A 27,216-nucleotide genomic window follows, 5' to 3' on the forward strand; every position below is an offset into this window, starting at 1 on the left:
TTTTGCTCATTTGTCAAACAGGTCTAGGATTGGGATCAGGGTCTCTTGACTTTAAATCCAGGACTTTTTTCACTGCATAAGATTCTACTAGATGTTTTGAATTCTTGATGATTTAAGGAGAAGGGCAGCATGGTATAAACTAAGTGGAGGGGAATACATGCTCCACGAGGGTGGATACTATTCATCCTTTTTGTGTTTGAGATCCCAGTCACTATGTAGTCTTGAGCAAATCATTTAACTTCTCTTAGCCTTATTTTCATTTCTAAAATCCAGAGTTGGACTAGATTTTCTCCTGCCCTTTTCTATCTCTAAATGTCTGTGATTATTAATAATCTTTAAGGGAGAAAGAGAATTTGATATGATCTAAAAGTTTTAAAACTCTTGTTGATCCATATATCCAGTCCTTTTAATTACCTTAGAACTAAGATTTACATGGTATCTTGAATAATGGAAAATCTGAAAAAAGTTATTTTATTCAGTTATGTTGATTTGAAACTCAGATTTGTACAGGTGTTTACCTGTTTACCTGTCTTGGACACTGATTGGGCAGGATGCATCATTGTCAGTTTTTACAATATAAAATATGCTTTATAACTAATAACTTTTTTGAGGGTCTAGAGGTGAAATTCTTTTAATAGAAACTTCCTACTCCACCCCTTTCCAGGAAATTTATTCTACCAATATATATTAGCATTTGTTCTGTAGTATTATAGTCTGATGGTTGCCTAGGGCATTGAGTGATTAAGTGACTATTCCACCAGGGGCACAGAGTTTGCAATCGAACCCAGCTGTACTCATTCTAAGGTGGACTTTATCCACTAGGCCAATGCAGGAGTTTGTTTGTGTTGATTGATGGGTTTTGTTTTTATTTTTTCATTGGAGAGGGGGAGATAGGAGAGAGAAAACTATGTAATTATATCTTTTTATTTATTTCTCAGGACATCTTTATAAAGTGAATGTACCTGTTATGGTAACACAGACCCCTGGAGGAGCAAGTATCCTTCAGCATCCAATTCAGCAGATATTTCAGCAGCTCGGGCAACCTTCTATAATACAGACCAGTGTTCCACAGCTGAACCCAGCCTCACTTCAGGCAGCTGCTGAAAAATCACAAAGACTGGAAACTGTTCTCCCACAGCCTGCAGTCCTCCATCCTGGGCCAGTGGAAAGAAAGCATTTAGAGAACTCAGCCACCAGTGAGACCCTTGCACAGCCACCTGTGGGGAGTGAACACAAAACACCTGAGCTACTGTTAAGTCAGCAGCCTAATTCCTTGGAAAGCCCCCAGTATATGAATCTCCCAGGTGTCGTATTTACTCCACAGGCTTCTCAAACAGATTCTAATGGGCAGCCAGTGGTTAGTGTTTCAGGTAGTATCACTCAAACTCTGGATGGCGAACAGCTCTCCTCGGGCTCTCAGGACTCTTTTCACCAGCAGTCTGATGCGGAGGTGCTCATTCTCAAGAACAGAATGGCTGAAAATAATTCCCTAAAGCATCCTCACACCCTAGAAGAGCCTTGCAGTCTCCCTGCCTCAGAAGAGGTAATAATACTCTTGCTGTTCTGAGCTTCATTTCCTCATCTAGAAAATAAAAGAGTAGGAATTGATAATTTCAAAGGTTCTTTTGGCCCTAAATTTGTTATCCTAGAAGTTGTGTTACATTTTTGAAGTCACAAGATCAACTCAAAATTTTGAGTCTCTCGGTGAGATTCCTTCTTTGAAGTTGTACTTAGGATCACTTTCATTTTTTGTTTTTGATATTCAGAATTGTCAGTGTAATAACTGACATTTCTTATATTATTCCAAGGTTTGCTATGTGCTTTATATAGACTATCTTGCATGAACCTCACAATGATCTTGTGAAGTAGATACCACTGGTGTGATCCCTGTTTGCTATTTAGAGAAGTTAAGTGACTTCTTAATGATCCCAAAGTTAGTGAGCGGTAGAAGTGCTTAGCATAGTGCCTGGCACATAGTAGATGCTTAAAAATGTTTGTTTATTAAGTCGTCAAGGTGGGAAATGAACCTGTCTCTCTGACGTCACGTCCAATCTATCTATCCACTGTACCCTGTTGCCTGATATCTTAGGTCACACAGAAAACGTTACTGATGACAATACAGCTTTGATTGAAGAAGATGCATTTTTGCGAGGGAGATAGATTTAAGCCTCATGACTCTTATCTTGAATGAGGCTTGACTCTATTACCCTTCCTTCCATGATTTTCTGCTTTAAGAATTGGCCAAGTCACAAAAGGTATTGAAAGTATTATTCTAAACTGGTATTTTAAAGCATGACTATAAACCTCTCAAAATTTTGTGAAATAAATCCACAATTCTTTTCCTTCTTGTAAATGTTCTTTTCCATATTTCAGGTCAAAGTGCTCTATTGTCTGGAGAATTATCCAGTTTTTAGGAAGAATTTATGAAAAGCACACCTTCAAGCCTCTATATTCCTTGCTAACTTAGTTTAACTTATCAGAATTAAAATCTGGTGATTGCCACCTCAGTTTAAGAAATAGCTTTTAGGGGGCAGTTAGGTGATGCAGTGGAAAGAGTACCAGTCCTGAAGTCAGGAGGACCTGAATTCAAATCTGGTCTCAGACACTTAGTACTTTCTAGCTGTATAGGCAAGTCACTTAACCCCAATCGCCTCTACAAAAAAAAAAAAAAAAAAAAAAAAAATTGAGCTTTTTGATTTTCTCCCCCCCCTCTCCCAGAACTCTGTGGGATATCCAACAAGGGAAAAACACCATAAAGACATATAAAGGATTCAGAATAATCAGAATTATTTTGAAAAAGAGGGAAAGGGTCATACATTTTCTTTTTCTGTCTGTGGTGTACCTTAATTCCTTCCATTTTAGAGATTCCACTCTTGATTAACTATGGAAGATATGATGCCATAGTTTTGGTTTTGTATTATATCTCTGGAAAGAGTGAAATTATGGTTTCTGGTAGTAGGTGCCAACCTAACATTTTATTTATAGGGGTCTTTGAACCTTCTGGAGAAAATGGGAAAAGGCAAAGGATACTAATTAGTGTAAAAAAATAGCATGATACCAGAGACTAAAAGTGTTGATCAATTCTAAAATATCTTAAGTTTTTTTCTTGATCTTTTGGTAAACTTACTTTTAGTCTTTGAAAAGTATTAAGTCTTAAATTTAAGAATATTTTTATTTCTAATGTTTCTAATTTTCCTTGTTTGAGTGCCTTTTTTTTTTTCTTAAATTGGATTTGGCCATGTCTCTCTACATAGACTTCATTCCACATCTGCCATTTCTGAGTATTTTTTAGAGTCTCTGGGTTTCTTATATGTGTATTCACTTAACAAATTTAATTAGAGCTCTTTAGAAAACATTTGGGCAAGAGAAAAAAGTTATGTATTTATTTTGTATTCTTTTAATCAGTTTTATTGCCATAGGAAGAAATATTTTCTTAACTAAATATTTAATGACTTACTTTACTATGTTCAATGTGTTAACCTTGCATTTACCTCATAGAACACTATCTAGAAACACTAGCTAGAAAAGCTGCACCATGTAATTTGAAAAATTCTATTAAATCTTGTTTCTGAAAATTTAAGATTTTTTAAAAAATATAGGTCTAATCTAGTAAGTATTTATTAAATACTAGCTATGTGAAAGGCATAGTGGTTGCAAAGATGAAAAAATCCTTTTTTCTTCCCTATAAGAAAACCTAATATCAATAAAACTGAACTTGAATTATGGGGAAATATAATTCTTTGTAGAATGAAGGATCCCTGGCAGACGAGATTTCACCATGGCCTTCCTCTTAAATCATTGGCTCTTGAGAATGATTTACAATTTGATTTGTAGAAAAATAAGTTTAAATATAACTTTTAAGAGTATTTCTGTTATTTAAAGATGTGGTAAGTGATTATAATGCTGGACGTGAGGTCAGGAAGACTTGAGTTGAAATGCTGTCTCAGATACCTTGGTCAAGTCATTTAACCTCTTACCCTCAATTTTCTCATCTGTAAAATTGAGAAAGGAAATACATTTCAGCATTGTTATAAGCATCAAATGAGAAATGTAAAGCATTTTGCAAACTTTAAAAGTTCTATATAAATGCTAGCTATTTTTATTACAATGGTCCTTGATGTGTGTCTTAACATTAATTTATTATCTCTTTGATGTAGCACTGTAAATTTAAGTGCTGAGATAACAAATGTATATTTTTGTAAAATTAAGATTGTTTTTCCTCTTTCCAGTTAGTATGATATCTCTGAATTTTAAAGACTTCGTTGCTATGTAAGGTGAACTTCTGGCTTGGGAAAAAAAAACAAGCTTTTTTATACTTGGAATTCATATAATTCTGTGAGAAATTTGAAGCTCTATTGATAGAAAAGAAATTAAATAATCAGCAGTAGAAAGAGAAATAGGGATTGGAGATTGAATAGAGTGGTAGAAATGGGAATAGAGAATGGTGCAATTTAGGGTAATACTTTTTAGTGAATGCATATGTTTTTTCCCCCCACAAAATTAATGAATATCCTTTGGTGAATATATTATTGAGAAGGTTTAATGTAATGGAAAGGATACTTGGCAATCAGATAACTTGGATCTTCCAATATTAGTAGAATGTAAAATCACTCTAAGTTTGAAGTATATCTTCAGATTCTTAGATTTTCAAATTTGAAAGGGATATAGGAGACCATCCTAAATCTGAAAAAGTTTCCTCACAGTTGTATATCCCTGTGATATCTTACCAGTGTTCCTTCTAAACTCCTAGCAAATCATTAATGACTTTGTGGGTTCTACCAATTCCTAAACTACCCAGTTCAGCCCTTGCTCCTTCAAGCAAGAGAGAGGCCACTGCCTCTCAAGGATGCCTATTTCACTTTGGAGCAGCTCTAATTGTTTATGAAATTTTTCTTTGCATTAAATTGAAATCTGGCTCTTCCATTTCTCTGGAACTTCACGGAACAAGTCTCATCTCTTTTTCAGGTGACAGCACTTCATGTGCTTGAAGACAGCTGCCGTATCTTCACTAATGCTTCTCTTCTGCAGGCAAAATATTACCAGGTCTTTCAAGCAGTATTCACATGGATTCTCAGAGAATAGTGAAAAAAGCTTTGACTCTAGTGTCAGAGCACGTGCCTCTGATGATGATTATCATTGTGACATTGATAAATCCTAATCTCTAGATTTCTTTTGTGGTTCCTCTGAACTTTACATCTGTGATTTTAGTTGCTTTCTTTTACATACTTTCCAATTTAAGGCCTTTTAAACGTATTTCTTGAACTGGATTGAATATTCCAGATGTAGTTTGCCTAAGGCAGAATGAGTACTATTATCTCTTGTACTTGATTTAATATAGTACATTAACTTTTTTCCCCCTTCCACATTGCTGATTCATATAGTTCTTATATGCCACTATAGATTTTTTTTCCAAGAATTGTTACTGTTTAACCAGCCTCACCCACTGTCATATACTTGTACTTGCATATAATTTTATACAGACTGTGCTGTCCATTGTGCTGGCTGTGCTTTCAAGCTTTGTGATGTATGCAAATTTGATAAGCACACCATTTATACCATTATTCATGCTACTGATAAGTCTCAAGCCACAGAGACCAAGAACAGACCCTGTGATATCTAACCAGTGTTCCTTCTTTGTGGGTACCACCAGTTCCTAATCTGCCCAATCATATTTCTAGCTCCCTTCTCTCCATCTTCCATGGGAATAATCCTGGAGTCTTTCTTAAATGCTTTGCTGAATCATGACAAACTGTGTATATGACATTGTCTTGTTGTAATAGACTAGTAATACTTTCAGGAAAAGAAATGAGGTTAGTCTGTCATGATCTTTTCTTGATGAAGTCATGTTGTTTTTCTCTGACCGATTCCTTTTCCAGGTATTCATTAACTGTCCTTTCAATAATATATGCTAGAATTTTCTTAGGGATTGAAGTTGAACTCTGGTCTCTAGTTTGCAGATTCTATTTCCCTTTTTATTTTGAAAATAAAGAAAATAATCTCTCTTTATCCTGGGATACCTCTTCATGATTGTTCATGTATCACTGACAATGGCTCATTTATCAATTCTCTTTGTATCTAGGACATAATTCATCTGGAACAGATTATTTGAACTCTTCTGACAGGTAGGTACTCTATTCCTTATTACCTATCCTGGACCTCAGCTCCACAGTAACTCCTTTTAGTCTGTCCTTTCTAGTCTGAAGATCATTCTTCTTGGTCAAGGAAACAGAACTAAGAATTGAGAAACTTTACATTGTCTTTGTTAACATTTGCCATTGTCCCTTCCCCTCAGAACTACAGATTTGCCCTTTCTTTGCTCTTCCTGTTTCCCTTTCCCCTTCTTCTTTCCATCTCCCTGTTAGCTAAAAATTCGTTTTTATTGTTCATAGTTTCACTTGTCAATACCAATACATGCTGAGCTTTCTCTCCCCTGACACTAAATGTGACAGGGTGTTGCTCTTGTATCCTACCTCCTTTATATCTCTTTTAAACATCTGAGTTGGTTAGGGAGTTACATCTACCTTTTTGGATTACTCTTTTTTTTCCCTTCTCATTAGAATTGTTGTTCCTTGTGTCCTCAGAGTTTCCTATCCCTCCTGGACTGATTTTTCCCCTATGGAATTTTAGTCTATGGGATTCTGTCTCTGCAATTCTGGACTTTTGAAATCTCTTCTCCTTTGATTTGGGATCCATATTATAGTGTACTCAATTGGCTTTTTCTATAATAAACTTTAGGTAGTGGAGCAGTCACTTTCTTCAAAAGTTCTCATCTTTTCTGCCTTAGCAACCAGCTCCTTTTGGTTGGAGAAATTCAGATTCAGTTAACAAACATTTATTAAACATTTAGTATATTCGAGGCACTTATGTTACAGATACAAAGAATGAAACAATCATTGCTGTCAGTTTACATTTTAATAGAGGAGAGAAGAGGAGGCGCAGTGAAAAATAGAGGTCCTGGGTTCAAACTAGCCCACAATTCTTTTCAACTTGGGCCTCACTTAATCCCTTTAGGGTCGCAGTTTTCTCAGCTATAAAGACATAGGATTGGATTAGATGTGCTCTTGGTTGCTTTTAGCTCTAGATCTCTGATCCTGTTATAAATGAAGTGATTATGGGAAATATTTTGGGAGGAAGAACAGTAGGATTGGGATTAGGGAACTTCTTCAGTGGACAATGTGGTGGTCAAGCTCCTTTTTGAAGGAAGTAATAGATTCTTAAAAGGTAAAGGCAAGAAAGAAGTATATTCAGGAGTGCAGTATGGCCAGTGCAAAGGCAAAGGCTAGAAGATGGGAATCTCATTTGTGAGGAAGAGAAACAACCTATTTTTGGTAGGTTGGCTGAATTGAAGCATGTGAGGGGGTAATAATGTACAGTGAGATTGGAAAAATGAATTGGATTGCAAAGATCTTTGAAATATCAAATAGAAGTTTACATTTTTATCCTGGGAATAAAAATTCTCAACATACTCCATTAATTTGTTTTAAAAATATGATGATAACTTTCAGTTTAATTGATTTCCTTTGTATTTTATTGGTTTATGTTTGCTTTCCAATTCTATGTATTGTATTGTACTTCATTTTATAATACTTAAAAACATTCTGAAAAGGGGTTCATATTGTATTCTGAGAAGGGCTTCACCAGATTGCCAAAAGGGTCCTTGATTCAAAAATATGTTAAGAATCCTTGTCCTAGGGACAATAGGAGCTATTTTGGTTAGATTTGTGCCTTAGAAAATCATTTTAGTTGCTCTGTGACATGAAGCAAGATACTTTGAAGCTATGTGGAGAGTGGAGAAAAGAAAGATTTCAGGAACAACCAGTTAAGCTGTGAAGAGTTCTGGTGAGAGGTGATGAAGGCTCAGACTACTGATCTTGTAAGTTGGAGAAAGAGGAGAGATGGAAAAGATGTGGAAGCCACATCAAGATTTGGTAACTAGTTGTATATGGGCTTCAGAGAGAGCTAGAAGCTGAGCCTAATGCAGAAGCTGCATACCTTAGAGAGACAGAAAGATGATGCCCTCAACAGAAAAAGGTGTATAGAAATTAGGTTGATTTGGGAGACAAAAATGTGGTCTTTTTAGATGTTTGAAATGCCTAGAGGATATTTAGTGGGAAATATCTAATAGGTAGTTATTGATGTTGAATTGGAACTCAGATAGATATACACACAGCCTATATCTCTCTCCTATCTATCTATCTATCTATCTATCTATCTATCTATCTATCTATCTATCTATTATTCTGAGGCAATTGGGGTTAAGTGACTTGCTCAGGATCACACAGCTAGGAAGTGTTAAGTGTCTGAGACCAAATTTGAACTCAGGTCCTCCTGACTACAGGACTGGTGCTCTATCCACTGGGCCACCTAGCTGCCTCTTTCTCTCTCTATAAGATTTGCATGGAGATAATTGAACTCATGGGAACTGATAAGATCACTGAGAGAGACAGAGGAAGAGAAGAAAAGAGGGCCTGGGATAAAGATTTGGAGAACACACAAGATTGTGGGGTATGATGATAGTAGAAGACTACAACTGATGTCCTCCTACCTATCTGGCTACTCTTAGTTGTAGAGGGCCGTAACGCCGGAGAAGTACCCTTGAAACGAGGTGTTAACTCAGTGGAATTGATGAGATAATGGTTCTCTAGTTCACATATATCTAGAATGATATAATCACTCTAGATTGGCTTATACTCAGTATACTGTAATGATGTAATTGTAATAGAGTATTTAAGGGCTGTCTAGGGACAAAGTCAGAACTCAGACTGAGACTGGGTTAGACTATGACAGACAGTCTGGGTTAGACTATGACAGACACAGACTGTGAAGGAGACAATAAAGACTTTGGACGCTATTCTTGTCCATCCTTGTGATGACTATCCTGCTGAGACCAAGACCCTTCTGGAGGACCTCCAGAAAGCCTGAACATTACACTTAGTTGTCACAGAAAACTAGAGGTCGGAGTATCCCCATGGCGAGGGTGGTCAGTAGTGATTCCTAGTTCTCTCTCAAAGCCCTGGCTGATGAAATGAGCTCCTTCCTTCCTTCCTCTCTGCCTCAAAGTCTCTCACTTCATTTGAATGGCAGCTCAAGCACCAATGTTCCTATGTGCTAGGAATTATGCAGGAGGCATCTCCTATTCTTTATTACTTCTTAAAAAATGAATTTCTTTTCAGTAAAAAAAATTTTTTTTAAAACAAATCTCTTATAGCAAATATGTATATTTAAGTACAATAAATTCCTGTATTGGCCATATTTAACAAATATAGTTCTTTTTTATCATTATTTTATTTTTTTATTATTATAGCTTTTTATTTACAAGATATATGCATTGGTACTTTTTCAGCATTGACAATTGGAAAACCTTTTATTCCAATTTTTCCCCTTCCCCCCACCCCCTCCCCCAGATGGCAGGTAGACCAATATATGTTAAATGTTAAAGTAGATGTTAAATACTATACACACACACACATACACACACATCCATAAAGTTATTTTGCTGCACAAGAAGAATCGGACTTTGAAATAATGTACACTTAACCTGTGAAGGAAATAAAAAATCCAGATGGACAAAAATAGAGGGATTAGAAATGCTATGTAGTGGTCCACATTCATTTCCCAGAGTTCTTTCGCTGGGTGTGGCTGGTTCTATTCATTACTGAACAAATGGAACTGATTTGGTTCATCTCATTGTTGAAGAGAGCCAGGCCCATCAGAATTGATCATCATATAGTATTATTGTTGAAATATATAATGATCTCCTGGTCTTGCTCATGTCACTCGGCATCAGTTCATGTAAGTCCAGGCCTTTCCGAAATCATCCTATTAGTCGTTTCTTACAGAACAATAATATTCCATAACGTTCATATAGCACAACTTATTCAGCCATTCTCTGATTGATGGGCATCCACTCAGTGTCCAGTTTCTGGCCACCATAAAGAGGGCTGCCACAAACATTCTTGCACATACAGGTCCCTTTCCCTTCTTTAAGTTTCTTTGGGATATAAGGCCAGTAGTAACACTGCTGGGTCAAAGGGTATGCACAGTTTGACAACTTTTTGAGCATAGTTCCAAATCGCTCTCCAGAATGGTTGGATGTATTCACAACTCCACCAACAATGTATCAGTGTCCCTGTTTTCCCACATCCCCTTCAACATTGCACATTATTTTTTCCTGTCATCTTAGCCAATCTGACAGGTGTGTAGTGGTATTTCAGAGTTGTCTTAATTTGCATTTCTCTGATCAGTAGTGATTTGGAACACTCTTTCATGTGAGTGGAAATAGTTTCAATTTCATCATCTGAAAATTGTCTGTTCATATCCTTTGACCATTTATCAATTGGACAATGGCTTGATGTCTTATAAATTAGATTCAATTCTCTGTATATTTTGGAAATGAGGCCTTTATCAGAACCTTTAACTGTAAAAAATGTTTTTCCAGTTCGTTGCTTCCCTTTTAAATTGCTTTGCATTAGTTTTGTTTGTACAAAGGCTTTTTTAATTTGATGTAATCAAAATTTTCTATTTTGTGATCAATAATAATCTCTAGTTCTTCTTTGGTCACAAATTACTTCCTCCTCCACAGGTTTGAGAGGTAAACTATCCTATGTTCTTTTAATGCCTAGATCATGAACCCATTTTGACCTTATCTTGCTGTATGGTGTTAAGTGTGGGTCAATGCCTAGTTTCTGTCATACTAATTTCCAATTTTCCCAGCAGTTTTTGTCGAACAGTGAATTTTTATTCCAAAAGCTCTGGGGTCTTTGGGTTTGTCAAACATTAGATTATTAAAGTTATTGACTGTTTTGTCCTTTGAACCTAACCTATGCCACTGATCAACTAGTCTATTTCTTAGCCAATACCAAATGGTAACTGCTGCTTTATAATATAGTTTTAGATCTAGTACAGCTAGGCCACCTTCATTTGATTTATTTTTTCATTTGTTACCTTGAAAGTCTTGACCTTTTGTTCTTCCAGATGAATTTTGTTATTTTTTTCTAGGTCATTAAAATAGTTTTTTGGGAGTCTGATTGGTATAGCACTAAATAAATAGATTAGTTTATGTAATATTGTCATCTTTATTATATTTGCTCGACCTATCCAAGAGAACTTAATGCAAATATAGTTCTTAATCTCATTACTTCTCTGTTGGGAGATTTGTGGTATATTTCAAGAATTTTCTGAAATTGTTGTTGATTATTGCATTGATCAGAATTCATATGTCTTAACAACATATTTATATTTATAGTTTATAGTGTATTTGTGTAAGTTGTCCTGGTGCTTATTTAATTCTGCATCAGAATGTAAATGTCTACCTAAGTTTTCTCTGAAATAATCTTCTTCATCATTTCTTAAAGCATAATAATAGTACATTAAATTCATATTCCATAGTTTATTCAGCTATTCCCCTTTCTTAGTTTCTACTTTTTTACCTCTATAAAAATGCTATAAATATTTTTATAATATACTACTGTTTGTTTACTTTTGTATATTGTTTATACATAATCTTTTCCACTGATCTATAATAGAATTCTTGGTAATTAGACTGGCATAGCAGTGAATAAAAAATTAATTTAGGTAGTATCATAATTTTCATTATATTGCCACAGGACAGGACTGGATAAATTAATATTTCTCTAATTTATTTAAGTCTGTATTTATTTAAAAATAAGACTTTATGTAATTGTATTCATATAGTTCCTATGTTGGTCTTATTCCCAAGTTAGTAGATGCGCAAGTATTTTTATACAATCTATAATTATTTTCAATCAATTATTTTTTCACTTACTGATATAAATTGAATAATTCACTTATTATTTTAAATTATATGTGCAGATAGTTTTCAGCATTCATTTATTTTGAGTTTCAGATTTTTTTCTCCTCTTCTCTTCCCCTACCCTTCTTCAAGAAATAAATAATCTGACATAGGCTATACATGTACAATCATGTTAAACATATTTTCATATCAGTTATGTTATAAAAGAAGAATCAAAACAAAAGATAAATTGCATGAGAAAGGGAAATTTTTTTTGGGGGAAAGTAAAATTAATATGCTTCTGCTGCATTTAGACTCCATAGATCTTTCTCTGGCTGTAGATGTTATGTTCTGTCACAGGTCTTTTAGAATTGTCTGTATTGCTATATTGCGGAGAAGAGCCAAGTGTATCACAGTTTATCACATAATGTTGCTGTTATTATATATACAATGTTCTCCTGATTCTGCTCACTTCACTCAGCTTCAGTTCATATAAATTTTTCCAGGCTTTTTTTGAAATCTTCCTGTTTATGATTTCTTATAGCTCATTAGTATTTCGTTACAGTCATATACCATAGCTTATTCAGTCATTCCCCAATTAACGGGCATCTCCTCAGTTTCCCATTCTTAGTCACCACAAAAATAACTGCTATAAATATTTTTTGTACAAGTGGGTCCTTTTTCCTTTTTTATGATCTCTTTGGAATACAGACCTAGGAGTAGTATTTGTATGGCAAATTTTTGTAGCTAAAATAGATTTAATCAAAAAGAGAAAAATAGGGAAACTACTACTACATATGTCAACTATACTAATATTGTTTTAGACTATTTAAAATAGCTAGATAGCACAAGTTTGGAATATACTGTGTTGTGTAGGAAATGATGAGTTGGTGGATTTAGAAAATCTGGAAAGATTTGTACTTAAGATGGATGTTATCCATCTTCTGAGAAACAAAGGATAAATACACATAATATAGCCTTAAAAACTTATATGAATATACAATTAAATGTATATTATTACATATATATGTAATATATGTCTATGAATGTATACAAATACGCTCTCAATTGGGAGAGGAAAGGGGAAAAATCTTGTTCTTTATTTTTTTAACCTCTATTACATTCCCCCATTATATATAATGCTATGTTTTGGTTTTAAATAGTATTTCAAATGTTAAATTCCTTTATTCCTATGCTCTTTTGAGTTTTTTTTTTAATATAGAAAGGTCTGCTATATATTTTCAAAACATTTTTTGGTATCTATTGAAATAATCATATAATTGTTATTAGTCTGTGATGTTGATAATTTTCCTATTTTGCCTGCACTTTTTGGTATAATTTCATCCTGGCTATGGCATATAATCTTTGGGATATGTTGCTATATTCTTGCTAATACTTTATTTAAAAATTTTGCATCAGTTTTTATTAGGAGTATTAGCCTTTAGCTAATAATAGTTAATGTAGCCTATTTTGATTTTCCTGTTTTAGTTAGCAAGACTCATCTGTATCATAGAGTTCTGTAGCACCCTTTCCCCCTGTTTTTTCCTAAGTGGTTTATGTAAAATTATTATTAATTGTTCTTTGAATGTCTGATAGCATTTTGTTGTAAATCTATCTGGTCCTGGTTTTTTTTCTCCCTTTGGGAGCTTTTTGTTACTTTTCCATGAAACATAAGAAATTGGCTTTGTCTTTAAGTTTCAATGGGCTTTTGTCCCTAGTTTACCCCTTTTGATGCAACTCTGTAAGCACTATGTCTTCTTTTGGTGATATATAATGATTTTCGCCATACCTACCTCACATCATTGTTATGAAGATGATATAAGATAATATATTTGAATTTGAAAATTACTTATTTCTATACAAATATATTATGTAGGATAAGTATAAAACTGATAGTCATTACAATGAAGCAATGATCTTATTGGATATAGAATTAATAATAAAAGTAATTCATTTATACTGTGCCTGAAAGGTTACAAAGCTCTTTCTTCATAACAGCATGGGAGGTAATAATTTTACTTTCTCTGTTTGATAAATGAGGAAACTGAGGCTCAAAGATGTCAGCTCAGTTGTCTTGAGTCAAAGAAATGTGTTCTGTCTCTACTAACTCCAAAGTCAAATGCTTTTGTCTGTACACCTTACTGTCTCCCAAGTTATCAAAGTGTGTACCTTTTGTGTGTTCCTTATTATTTTATAAGAAAACTAAGAATGGTTTGAATTAGCTAGGAGACAGTAACTTCTTTTTTATTATTATTGTTGTAGCATTTTATTGACAAAATATATGCATGGGTAATTTTTCAACATTGACCCTTGCAAACACTTCTGTTCCAACTCTCTTCCCCTCCTCCCCTCTACTCCCTTCCCTAGATGACAGGCAGTCCCCTACATATTAAAAATGTTAAATTATATGTTAAATGCAATATATGTATACATATTTATAATTATCTTTTGCAAAGAAAAACCGGATTTAGAAAGAAGGTAAAAATAACCTGGGAAGAAAAACAAAAATGCAAGCAAAGAGCAACAGGAAGAGTGCAAATGCTATGTTGTGGTCCACACTCATTTTCCGGTGTTCTTTTGCTGGGTGTAGCTGGTTCTGTTCATCACTGATCAATTAGAACTGATTTGGATCCTCTTATTGCCAAAGACATCCACTTCCATCAGAATTGATCCTCATACAGTATTGTTGTTGAAGTATTTTAATGATCTCCTGGTTCTGCTCATTTCACTCAGCATCAGTTGATTTAAGTCTCTCCAAGCCTCTCTGTATTTCTCCTGTTGGTCATTTCTTACGAGCAATAATATTCCATAACATTCATATACCATAATTTACTCAGCCATTCTCCAACTGATGGACATCCATTCATCTTCCAGTTTCTAGCCACTACAAAGAAGGCTGCCACAAACATTTTGGCACATACAGGTCCCTTTCCCTTCTTTAGTATTTCCTTGGGATATAAGCCCAGTAGTAATACTGCTGGATCAAAGGGTATGCACAGTTTGATAACTTTTTGGGCATAATTCCAGATTGCTCTGCAGAATGGCTGGATCTGTTCACAATTCCACCAACAGTGCATCAGTGTCCCTGTTTTCCCACCGCCCCTCCAACATTCATCGTTATTTTGTCATCTTAGCCAATCGGAGAGGTGTGTGGTGGTATCTCAGAGTTGTCTTAATTTGCATTTCTCTGATCAATAGTGATTTTGGAGCACCTTTTCATATGAATAGAAATAGTTTCAATTTCATCATCCGAAAAATGAGACAGTAACTTCTTTTAGGGCAGGAAGGCTTTATTACCTTTGGTTGCTACTCATGAATTCTGTGACCTATTTCAAGTAAGTTGAATATTTTATATATACCCACATATATGTATTTAATCAGTGAAGATGCTCATATCAAACATCTATTATGTGCCATCCACTGGAAATACAAAACAAAGAATGATATGATGAAATAATCCCTATTTGCAAGAGGTTTACATTCCAAGTTGTTGTTTGTCCTTTGTACTCAAAGAAGCTCCAATGGACACCATGATGATAGGTCAATGTACAGTGTATGCAGTTACAGCTGATCATCCCGGTATGAGCAGGCTGGGCACAAATAGTCTGTGTGACCATTTGGGAGGGAGATGTCTTCTCTACAGTGTGCATCTCATGGTTCTTTTTTAGCTCCCACAATCCTGCTTTGCTCCAGGGGCACAGCACTTTTCTTGTTGTTGTGGGCATGCCATGCTGGACAAACCTGTGCCGGTGTCTCTTCATGTCTCACAATCGATACCAGAGTTTTTCAGAGAAACCTGAGAGTGTCTTTGTGAGCACTTGCCATGTATCAGTTCTTTATAAAATAATCTTTTAGGCAAACGTTTGTTTGGCATTTGCACAGTGTGGCCAGCCCATCTGAGATGCACTCTCTGCAGTTCAGCTTGAGAAAGGACTTTAGTGTGCCGTACCTGATCAGGACATCTTCAGAATCATCCTAAGACAGCACAGGTGGAAGTGGTTCAGTGTTCCAGCATGGCGCTGGTAGCCTGGGCACATCTCGCACAATGGCGCTGCAGGCAGCCAGACGTCTCTTCTCTGTCACACTCTTGGAGCCTTCCGAATGGTGAGCTATCTCTGTGGACCTTATCTCTGTGGACACCCTGGAAAGTACACTGCCCAGACAAGTGAACTTACCCACAGCATCCAATATTGCTCCTTTGCTGGAACTGATGATCTCGACATTCATGGTGTGGGGATGGCTTGTGGAGAATCTTGGTTTTCTTGAGGCCGACTGTTAGGCCAAAATCGGCACAGGCAGCAGAGAGTCGATCTGTTCTTGGTTGTGCACAATCTTGGCGTGCATCATCATCTGTGAACAAAAGTTTGGGCATTTTAGTCTGGACTTGGCAGCCTTTTCAAGTTAACTCATCCTCAGTGTGGTAGTTGGCCTTGATCCTGACAATTCAGTTGAAACCATCATTTTGAAAGGTATGAAGCGAGCACTCAGCCTTGCTTCACTACTGACTGGGAAAGCACGAGACCTTCGTTGATTATCCAGAATCTCTGCAAGCATGCCATCACGAAACTGGCATTCCACACTGATGAACTTCTCTGGGTAGCAGAGTTTGCCATGATTTTCCACAGGCCCTCATAATTGAGGGTATCAGAGGCCTTGGTTAGATTGATGAACATTGTGCATAGACTATGTTGTGCCTTTGGCACTTTCCCTGAAGTTGTTGAGAAGTAAATATCGGGTCTTCGGCTCTTTCTGAAGCTACCCTTGTTTTCAGGTAAATGACTGTATTCCAGCTGAAGGATCATCTGTTTAGAACTCTGACAAGAACCTTGCTGGCAGAGACTGGGAAGATTCCTTCTTTCCCCCACTGTGGTTTACAGTACAACTTATTTCATTTTCCTTTATGTAGTGGAGTAATCTGGCATTCTTGATCTTCCGGAGGATAACCTCTTCTTTTCACGTGGCTTGGAAGATTTCAGTCAGCATTTTTATGAGCAGTTCACCCCTTGTCTTATAGGTCTTTGCTGGAATGGAATCAGCCCCAGGTGCTTTGCCACACAAGAGGAGCCTAGTGATATTCAAAACCTCTTCTTCAGTTGGAAATTGTACCACAGAGAGATTGACTTCCATCTGAGGTAAATGGGCAGTGACTTCCGACTTCATTGTAGATGGTCTGTTGTGAATACTCCGGAAGTATTCAGCCCATCTCTTCAGGATCGTGGCCTTATCATTGATCAGTATGGTTCCATCCTGGCTGAGATCCACCAAAGGTCATTGGCTCAGAAATAGCCTTCAGATCATAAGAAAAAATGCTTTTGGATTGTTATTATCAGTGTAAATCTGAATTTCATCTGGATTTCTTACTGAACCTTCAAGCAGCCACCATTTTTCTAAGCTTTGATTGCACATTATTTTTGATAGAGTTAAATGCTGAGATGGATGAACTATCCTGCTGATACTCTGTAGAGTTCTCACTTTCTTACTTCCTACTTTCTGAATTTCTCCATCATTTTCATCACACAAGTCTTAGTGCTTGAAAGTGTTCTGGTCCAGATGAGTCAATACAGTGCTTTACACCAAATCTCTGAAATTCCTTCTCAGCACCACTGTTGCCAACTCTGTGTTGGTCAGCTTTCCTTCCAAATAAGCCAGGAAGAGCTCCCCCATGGAGAAGCGCATTCATTTGTTGATAGTGTCTTCCGGTCGTTATTTTGCCTTGGGACTACTGCTTTTGTTGAATTGGAGAGAACATATTTATGGTTGTTCTAGCACTGTGTACCACATATCACCTTTGTCACTTTCATATCTGTGTCTCTTTTCCTTGCAATGTCATAGTCTATTAAATGCCATTGTTTGCTAAAGGGTGCATCCACACGGCTTTATTGAATTTAAGTAAATGGAACACAGTGTTGGTGATAAGATCATGAGACACACAAGCCTTCACTAATAAGTGATAGTTACTTTTGCTTTTTTGACTCCATTCCTCCCAAGTACTCTCTGCCGTATCTAATAGTCTGTGCATTATAATCACCCAGAATTAAAAGCTTGTCTTCTTACTTATCTTTGCCTCCTTTTGGGAGGCTTACAAGTTTATTGTCTAGGTCAGATTTTATTTTGAAACCTACACTAATTTCACACTGTTCCCTGTCACTGTGACCACTCCAGAAAAACAGGTTTCCAGTTCCAGTTCTGTTAGGCTGGTTTTCACTTGCCAGCCTTATTGCACTCAGGGCTGTCATTTGGATGTGATACCTACATAGTTCTCTTACAACAAGTTACTCATCTTTCAGGTCTACTGGATTTCATATTTTCCATAAGCACACGCACATTCCATGTACCAATTGTGAGTAGAATCATCTCGCAAAAAGTTTTTGTCTTGTGTTTTTGTGTTTTGACTTCAGGGTATGATCCCCACCTCTTGTGGTAAGGTGGCTAGGGTCAGGTGAAACAGGTAATTTTTAGGGCACCTTTTTTAGCCCCTTTGTGATGTCAGGAGGTGAGTATCATGGTCCTCAAGAAGGCTCCAAGGGTCTGCTGAATCCCACTGCTGCTTCAGTCCAGTGAGAAGATACTATGCTCTGGGCTGCTTGTGTGCAGGCTTGTGACAACAGGTCCCAGCATATTCACACCTGCTGCTTCATCACTAGTCTGTTGCTTCAGAACTTCAAGGTAGGTAAAATAATAAAATAATAAAATTATGAAAATATTGGATAGTAAATGGGTAAAAAGAATGCTATAGTAAAATAGTAAAACGGTATCAATCATGCCTTTTGACCTCTGCATAAGCTGGATTTAAGTGAGGCAAAGTTGCTCGAAGTTGTTGGGCCTTACTGTCTCTTCCAGAGTCATTGAAGTCCAGTGGCAAGACAGAAAGTCAAGATGACTAGCAATGGCTCTGGAGTCAGCATCTCAGTGTCCCACCAAGCTCTAAGGCCTTCAAAGTGCCTGCTTCAGGCATGAAGACCATTGGAACACATTATTTTCACCTGCCCATTACATGGGGAAAAGTTTTCTAATCTTGGGATAGTCACTCCCCCCCCCCCTCCCCCCGGCTTACTGACAGGTTTGAATCCATCGTCATCGTCAATCTGATTTTTTTAGCCTGTCTGTCAAGATAGTTTTACTGGGGTGTGGCCATTGTGCATGTGGAGCAGCCCTCAGCAGAAGTGCTTGTCCCCCCTGACATCCCACATATCCCTGCCTCCCAAATATAAGCACATATCAGCATTCATGAAATGTCTGCTATGTGCCATCCCTTGTGCTGTGGATACAAAGAAATGTGAAAGGCAATACCTGCTCTCCGGTTGTTCACAGTCTACTGGGGGAAAGCATGCAGATAACTGTGCAAACAGGATAAATGAGGGTGCCCTCAGAGGGCATGCCTTGAGATTAAGGGGAACTAGAAAACTTCTTGTAGAAGGTGAAACTTCCCCTGAGACTTGAAGAAAGTACAAATAGAGTCAGGAGGTGTAATATCGTTTGTGGACATCAAGGGGACTGGTGTTACTAGATAAGAGAATGTGTAAAAGGGAGTGAGATGAGTTCATATAAGTATAAAGAATACATACAAGGTAGTTTGGGAGGTAAAGCATTATCTATGGCACCAATAAAACATACGTGGATCTATGTGGATATATTTATATACTTTTTGTTTTTATGTTAGCCACTTATGCATATATTCTTCCCAACCTTCTCCAACCTTTCCAAATAAGAAGACTTAAGCCAAACCAAATAATTTCCGGCATGCCTGAGAGCATATGTTCTATTGTACAACCATAAAACAGTATTGTTTAAGAAATGAGGCAGATACCTTTTCTCTTCTTGTGGAGAAGGACCAATCTGTAATTATAGTTTTGAGATGTACATTTTCATTTTAGTTATTTTCCATTAATTTTGATGTGCTAGTATATATACTTTTCCCTTTCTGTTAATTCCATACTGTTTTAGTTCATATGAACCTTAAATTCTTCATATTTGTTATTTCTTATTGCACAGTGATATATGTTGATGTATCCAGCTTGTTTAGCTATTTCATCCAAAATTGATATTCTTTTTGCCAGTTCTTTTCTTCCACAAAAATACTGCTATGAATATTTTTGTTATATACAAAATCATTCTTTGTCTTTTACTTTTCCTGCACTAGCTTAAAGGGTGTGAGTTAGTGATGTTTCTCAAATAATTTAAAATTGTTTCCCAGCATAGTTGAGCCAATTTACTGCTCACTAACTTTGTTAGTACGTCTGCTTTACCATAGTCCTTCCAACACTGACCTTTTGTCACCCATGTCATTTTGCTGGATGTAAGGTCAAACTTTGGTAGTTTCAATTTTAGCTTCTCTTAATATTAGAAGATTCTTTCAAATGATAACTTTATAGTTGGGCTTGAAAACTTTTTGTTCCTATCTTCTGACTACTAAACTTTTGAGCAAAACAACTTTATTTTACATCCCGCATGTTATTTTCTTTATAGGAATCCAGTACACAAATGGATTTGAGTATACAAACAATTGATGACATTAAAGAAATTATCCAAATAGATGGAACTGGAGATACATCATCAAATGAAGAAATAGGGAGTACGAGAGATGTGGATGAGAACGAATTTCTTGGTATTATTGATGCAGAAGATCTGAAAGTTCTTGAAGAAGAAGGTGATAGTATCTCAAATGAAGATTCAACCACCAATAGCAGTGATAATGAAGAGCCCCAAATAGACATTGTAGAGGAGGTGATGATTATTTTGATGATATGACTTTTTTATTACATGTAAAACAAATTTGTCAGTTTGGCCCCTAAGGTTAAAAAGTTAATAAGAAGAGTATCTTCTTTCACTTTTTAAACTTGAGGTAGGGGGGGGAAGAGGATTTTTTAACTTGGTAAAATGGTCATTTAAAAAATCTCTAAAGTACAATTAAAAAGTGTTAAAACAATATTTAAAAAAATTACTCACCTATCCTGCTTAGATATAGAGATATTGAGGGAGTCAGGAGAGGGTTAAAGGAAGACAGGGATGGGAGTTGTAAAGTTAGAAAATATTTTAAAGCAGTGATAGGCTTCTGTCTTGCTTTTTAAATAAAATCTAGTAAAAACTATTTAATATGGTCACCTTTACTCTTTAGGACCCTTTAAATTCTGGGGATGATGTTAGTGAGCAGGATGTGCCAGACCTGTTTGACACGGATAATGTAATAGTCTGTCAATATGACAAGGTACAGTATGCATTTCCCCACTCTTAGCTTCATTTATGAAATTTGATGTATCCAGAAATCATGTTAACTGTGATGGGAAAACTAGTAGTTGCATCTGCTAAGCATTTAACTTAGGTTATCCTTGAAAGAGACTATTAGAATAAGTATATATTGGAGGCTTTTGGGAGATAAAGTTTTGGGAGATAAAGAAGTTGAGATTGGAAAAACATGCAGCAATTAGAGAAAAATCTAAAACAGTACATGACAAATTACTCAATTGAAAAATAATTAAATGCTAAACATGCCTGATTTAGACCAATGCTGTGGGTGGTCAGGAAGAATAATTCAGTTGAACAGATGTTTATTAAGCATCTACACTGTATACAGTGAAATGTGTGGCATTGGGAGAAATAAAAAGCTTAAATAAGACAATTGAGCAGCTCTTTTTCCTCTCTGTTGTCAGTCACCATTATTTGAGCTGATTAGAATAGAAATTTTTTTTGATTCTCTTTTTCCCCCTAATTTAGTTAAAACAACTCTCAGATTCATTTTGAGATCTTCCATTTCCAATTGTCTTCTTTTTTGGTCTCAGGACATGTGATTGTCTCTCATTTCTCTGAACTTAGAATCATAAAATTTGATTCAACAAATATTTGAAAATGTAAAGGCCACATATGAACTTTGCCTTAGTATTGTGGTACATACAAAATATTAATATTGACTCTAGGTTCTAAAGAGTTTTCTTGTCCCTCCTTTCATGGTGCTTCTGATGCTCTAGGGAAATAAAATATTAATTTTAAGATTCACTGTTACATAAGTGAAGTCACAAAATAAAAAAAGTGTTTCACTAGGACTGGAGGACTAGAAGAAAAAAAGTTCCAGGGAGGAATTATCATTTGAATTAGAATTTAAAGCATTGATAAGAATTAGCTTAATGAAGAGGGCAGAGGAGAAGACATTTTAGCCTTGGAGAATAGGGAAGGAGAAAGTAGGCTAGATGGTTTGGGCATAGGCTTCATGAAGAGGAGTGAATATAATACAAGGGTTTGAGGGCCTTAAATAATGTATAAATTATTAGTTTGCATTACCAAAACAACAGAGTCCTTAGATAAATAAAATAAGTTAATTTTAAAACAAATTCTTACAATAAATCTTTCCTCCTGTCTCAAGGTAGAGTATGTTCTTAGCTCTTGACAACTAATATAACAAACACATAGTAACATCAGAAAATTGAGTACTGAATAGTTAATACTTAGTGTCTGTCATTAGCTCCTAACTAATAGTGGCAAAGTTTAGAAGGAAGACAGAATCCCTGACTTAAAGCCTTTAAAATAAGAAATTTGCATGAAAATGATATTTACATTGCTGTTTGTTTAGTTGATTTTAAGAAATTTGAAGAAATTAGAGCCCATGAGAAAAACCAAAGGATTATGTCATAAGTGCAAAAGAAGGTCAGAGAAATTGTTGGCAAACCCATGTGTTAGGATTACTAAGTGAGAACTTGGGTTGTCTGGACAGTGACAAGGTGAGAATTCAGGTTTTCTGGACAATTACAAGGTGAGAACTCAGGTTGACTTGATAGAGGGGGCAAGCTCATTGGCTGGGGTGGTTCTTCCCAGAAGCCCTTGCATTATCCCACGCCCATTCTCTGGGAGGATAAAGAGGACAGCACTCCAGGAAGAGAGGAAGACTCTGAATTGCATCAGGCTTGACGGGGCTCTCTGCAGGAAGGGAAGTCACTTCTTTGGACAAGAGTTAACAGCAACTGCCTGGAGACAACGGTTCATTACAGGAAGAAGAATCTGTCGGAGAGATTTGAGTAGACACAGCAGATCTCTTCCCAGAGAGTGATCCGGCAGCTTCTAGAGATGACAGCTCGCAACACCCATGCTCGGGGGAAATGCTGTCTTTTATCTCTCTATGCTGGACATGTGCTCACCTTTCTTCCTCTTGAGCCCCGTTGAGCTGACCCAATCAGGAGAATGTTTCTTAAGAAATTTTCCACAAAGGAAGAGACTTCTGTTCTTCATGCATGGCTGGACTTAATCTGAGCAGCATTTTCTTTCATTTAAATTCTTTGTCTGTATATGTACTTGAGACTTGTTATAAACAGTCCTAAGTCCAGGCTCTCAGATTAATGTGATATATAGAATTAATAGCATGAGATCCTTCTGGTCTTACCCAGAAACCCCCAGAATAAGGGGAACTTGGGTCATATCAGGTTTTACTCAGTGATATAGAGTGTTGTGACAGGATTCGTCTCCAGTTAGTTTTGCTATAATGCTTGTTTGGAAAATTCAGTTTTGTTCAAATGTGATTGCTATCTTAGGGATGAGAGCATAATCAACTCTCTGGTTTGCTCCTTTACAATTTCTTTTGTGAGAAACAAAAAGAATGCAGAAAATTGTACTCCTCCACAATCACTCGCAGGCTGCAACCTTCTGGCACCCATTTCCACAAGCAAACTTCAAGTCTTTTCTGGTCAAGTTGTCATTAATTGCATTTCCTTTGATACAGTAGGAGATGTGGGCAGAAGAGAGGTAGGCACCAACCCTACCTTATTTCCTGCCCTCATGGCCTCAGGCTCAACAGCAGCCCGAGGCTGCTCATGTTCCCACTATTTATTATAATATTTAAGAATTCCTTACCATATACAAAATTGTGCTACTTTTAAAAAAATCAGCTTCCTAATTTTTTATGAATCACTGGTGAAGTTTTTGAGTCATGTATCCCTAAATTTCTCAATAAACTCTGTTGTTTTCATTGCATTAGCCTAACATTTCATTGCCTAGCAGGGTGATTTTTTTTTGGAGGGAAGATCTCATTATAGCAGACCTGTTTGTGTATTTAACTATGGACCTTCACTTTGTTCTGTTTAGATCTTTATTGGGTGTATTTACTAGGAAGGCCTTAATGAAGGAAATTGGATGGAACTTGATTTGGACCTTAAAAGATCTTCATAGGAAGAAAGATAATGGGGCTGCTAGATGACACAGTGGATAGAGCATTGGTCCTGATCTCAGGAGAACCTGAGTTCAAACCTCAGACACTCACTTGCTGTGTGATCCTGTGCAAGTCACTTAACTCAGATTGCCAACTTTTTTCAACTTCCTCCCTGCCCCTTCCTTTTGAAGGATTAGGGAGAAGAGGAAGTTTGCTATGGCAGGGTAATACCAGGAACAGAGCATAGAAATAAGAACCATTCCAGGATGGTTAGGACAAACCTTTCTGAAAGAGTTATACTCCTGGATATATTAGGAGATACTTGGATAGTTAGGATCTTAAACATTAGGCTAATGAGCTTGAACTTGATAAGAGGTAGTAGGGAATTCATATCTTGAGCAACAAAGTGATATTATGAAGGAATGTTTCAAAAAGAATAGTAGTATACAGGATGAATTTCAAGGGACATCTTGAGGTAAAGAGCAAAACATGTAATCCAGGCATGAGGTAGTGAGCACCTGGACGAGGGTGGTGGCCTCTGAAAAATCAATAAGACTTGGTGAAATTGGATATAAGTAACGAGAGAAGGGAGTATAATAGATTACTGCTAGATTTCACAGTTGGGGACTTGGGAGAATGGGTAAGTATTGGTAAATAGGAAAATGTTTTTGATAACTGTTGTACTTCCCTTTTGGACTCTTTGTACTTTCTATGTTCATATTACAATGGAAACTCCACCTTGACATTGTCTTCTTCTCTTGGTTCCCTTGCTCACTTATTATATCTCCAGTTTGCTCTGCTAAGCCTTGATGTTGGTATTCATTCTGCCATCTGTTGCCTTTATTCCTATACATATACTGCTAAATGACATTCTTACGACTTGTCTGCTACAGATTTATGTTACATAACCTCATCTGGGGCCTCATTTCTGCCAGGTGATCTTTTTAGACTTTCCTCTTTCTCTTTCTTTTTCTTTCTCTCTTTCTCTTTCTTTTTCTTTCTTCTGTTCTTTCTCTCTTTCTTTTTCTCTTTCTTTCTCTCTCTCTCTTTCTTTATTTCTCTCTTTTTCTTTTCTCTTTCTCTTTCTTTCTCTTTTTCTCTCTTGCTTGCTTTCTCTTTCTCTCTCTTGCTTTCTTTCTCTTTTTCTTTTCTTTCCTTTTCCTTTTCTTTTTCCTTTCTCTCACTACAGCAGATATTCTAGGGCTTTTCATCTCACCTCAAACCTTCCATGACTCCCTCTCCCTGTTGACCGTCCATTGAGAACTTTGCCTCATAAATTACTGAAAAAACCAAGGCCATTCACCGAGTTCTCTTGTCTTGCCTCCTCCTCATTTCATGTTACCCAAATGTTCTGCCCCTCATTTCCTTCCCCTTGTCTCACAGGAAAAAGTGGCCCTTTTCTGACCAGCCGACCTTTTTCTGTTAGAAGCAATCCTCTCCACTCTTGTCTTCTCCAACACATTGGCCCCTTCGTCATCCCACTTTTTATCTTCAGTTTCTCCCTGTCTCCTGGCCACAAACATACTCATGTCTCCTCTAATCTCAAAAACTTTTATCCATTCACATCTGCTAGTGATAACCCCATATTTCTCTGCTGAGGTTAAACTCAAGAAAACCCCCCACAGAGGGTGTTTCCGCTTCCTCTTCTCTTTTAAACCCTGCCTTTTGGCTTCTGACCTCCTCATACCACTGAAGTTGCTCCCTCCAAATCTGCCATATCCAGTGGCCTTTTCTCAGTCCTTTGACGCAGTCAATCACATTCTTCTTGATATGCTCTTCTGGCCAGGTTTTTGTTACGTTCTCTTATGTGACTGCTACTTTCCAGTCTCCTTTGCTGGCTCCTCTCCTTTGGGGTGCATAGTCTTTGCCTTTGAAAGTGAGATATATAGAAGTTATTGTGTCTTTTTTCCCTGGGAACTTGTTTTTGGAAATAGTGTCTAGTGTGTGTTAAATGCTAAATCCTTGTTGAATTGAAAAATGATGTAAGGTATGGGGTGAAATCTTCTTGTGTGATACACATTTCCTTTTTAAAATTTTTATTAGTGATTATTTGTAAAGAGCAATTTATTTAGCAAAGGAACACTAAAACTCATTTAACTTGTAAAGTTTTTTCTGTTTTATGGATAATTTTATGTAATCTTTACATTATTTCTTTTTCTTTTCCAGATTCATCGAAGCAAAAACAAATGGAAATTTTACTTGAAAGATGGTGTAATGTGCTTTGGAGGAAAAGACTATGTGTTTGCCAAAGCCATTGGAGATGCAGAGTGGTAAATCTTGTGTGCTCTGCTTGTCAGCTCTTTATGTCTATGTAGACAGCAGTGAGAGTATATTAAATATTCTGAAAATTTTTGTTTAAAATAAATAGCTTACCAAAAGATGCTAATGTACAAAACTAGAAGAACCTGTGTGTTTACATTGTAGATAAATGGCAATTATTTCTTTTCTTGGTTTGTTCCTGTGAGTTAACTGATTCTTCCCATTATCTGTATTATCTAAAATATAGATATTTAGCTTTATTTGATTTCCAAATTGATGATGATTGTCGGTAATTGTTTCAGAAACAATACTACAACAGGAAGAATGCCCTAGTTTTTCATTATTTTAAGTCATTTCTGGTTTCTTCTCCTTGATTAAAAAATACATGTCAGTAATTAGTGATTTATCTCTTTTTGTTTGTTTAAGAAGAAAAGATGAGGAAGTTGAGAAAGATGCAGTGGTAATGTTCAAAGGAAATAGCAAATATTTTTCATAAGGAGGGTTAATGCTCTTACTCTCAACATTTTGACTAGTTTGGATTGCCTATAGTGAAACTGGTGAAGTGGGAACATATGGAATTGTGATAAAACTATTGAAGCAATTCAGAAAAAAATTCTGGAATTTAGAATTTTTCCAAGTTCTACATATGGAATTCAAATGATAAGTTTTGACTACATTTGCTATTTTGTAAAAAAAAATACTGAGCTTTTGAAGAAAAAATAAAGCCATTTGTTCTCATATAATATGTATCCCAATGAATATTAACTTAGTGTTATATAAAAATGTTGCAGTTCTATTGAGCAGTCAAATGTCTGTCCCAGCCCCCTACAAGCTTAAATTAAAGTGATTGAAATTTTTCCTTGTAGAAGTTTTTATTTGGGGAGAGGCATTGGTTTTTAGTTTATTGAAGAAGAAAATAATAAACCTATTTAGCTTTATCAGTGCAGAATCATTTTCTCTGCCTTCTCTTTCTCTCCTACATGACAAGCCATTCCTAGCATTATTCACCAGAAACTCATCAGTGTAGCTGATCATGAATACTAGTTAGTAGACATCAACATTCAAATGCTTTTTTTGG

The 27,216-nt window shown here is 36.3% G+C and overlaps 1 protein-coding gene across 1 annotated transcript in view; it reads left to right on the plus strand.

Annotated features, from left to right (window-relative positions):
- The window catches only part of GTF2A1L (general transcription factor IIA subunit 1 like), a 48,946-nt gene extending 21,950 nt beyond the window's left edge, over positions 1-26,996 (plus strand). Inside the window, exons 6-9 of the mRNA XM_074286795.1 lie at positions 939-1,543; positions 20,219-20,476; positions 20,868-20,957; positions 26,046-26,996. Coding sequence (XP_074142896.1) covers positions 939-1,543; positions 20,219-20,476; positions 20,868-20,957; positions 26,046-26,153 — 1,061 coding nt within the window. The 3' untranslated portion in view covers positions 26,154-26,996. The remainder of the gene's footprint in view (positions 1-938; positions 1,544-20,218; positions 20,477-20,867; positions 20,958-26,045) is intronic.
- Positions 26,997-27,216: the final 220 nt, after the last annotated feature.

The sequence above is a fragment of the Sminthopsis crassicaudata genome, chromosome 2, assembly GCF_048593235.1.
Source record: "Sminthopsis crassicaudata isolate SCR6 chromosome 2, ASM4859323v1, whole genome shotgun sequence".
Taxonomy (NCBI): Eukaryota; Metazoa; Chordata; class Mammalia; order Dasyuromorphia; family Dasyuridae; genus Sminthopsis; species Sminthopsis crassicaudata.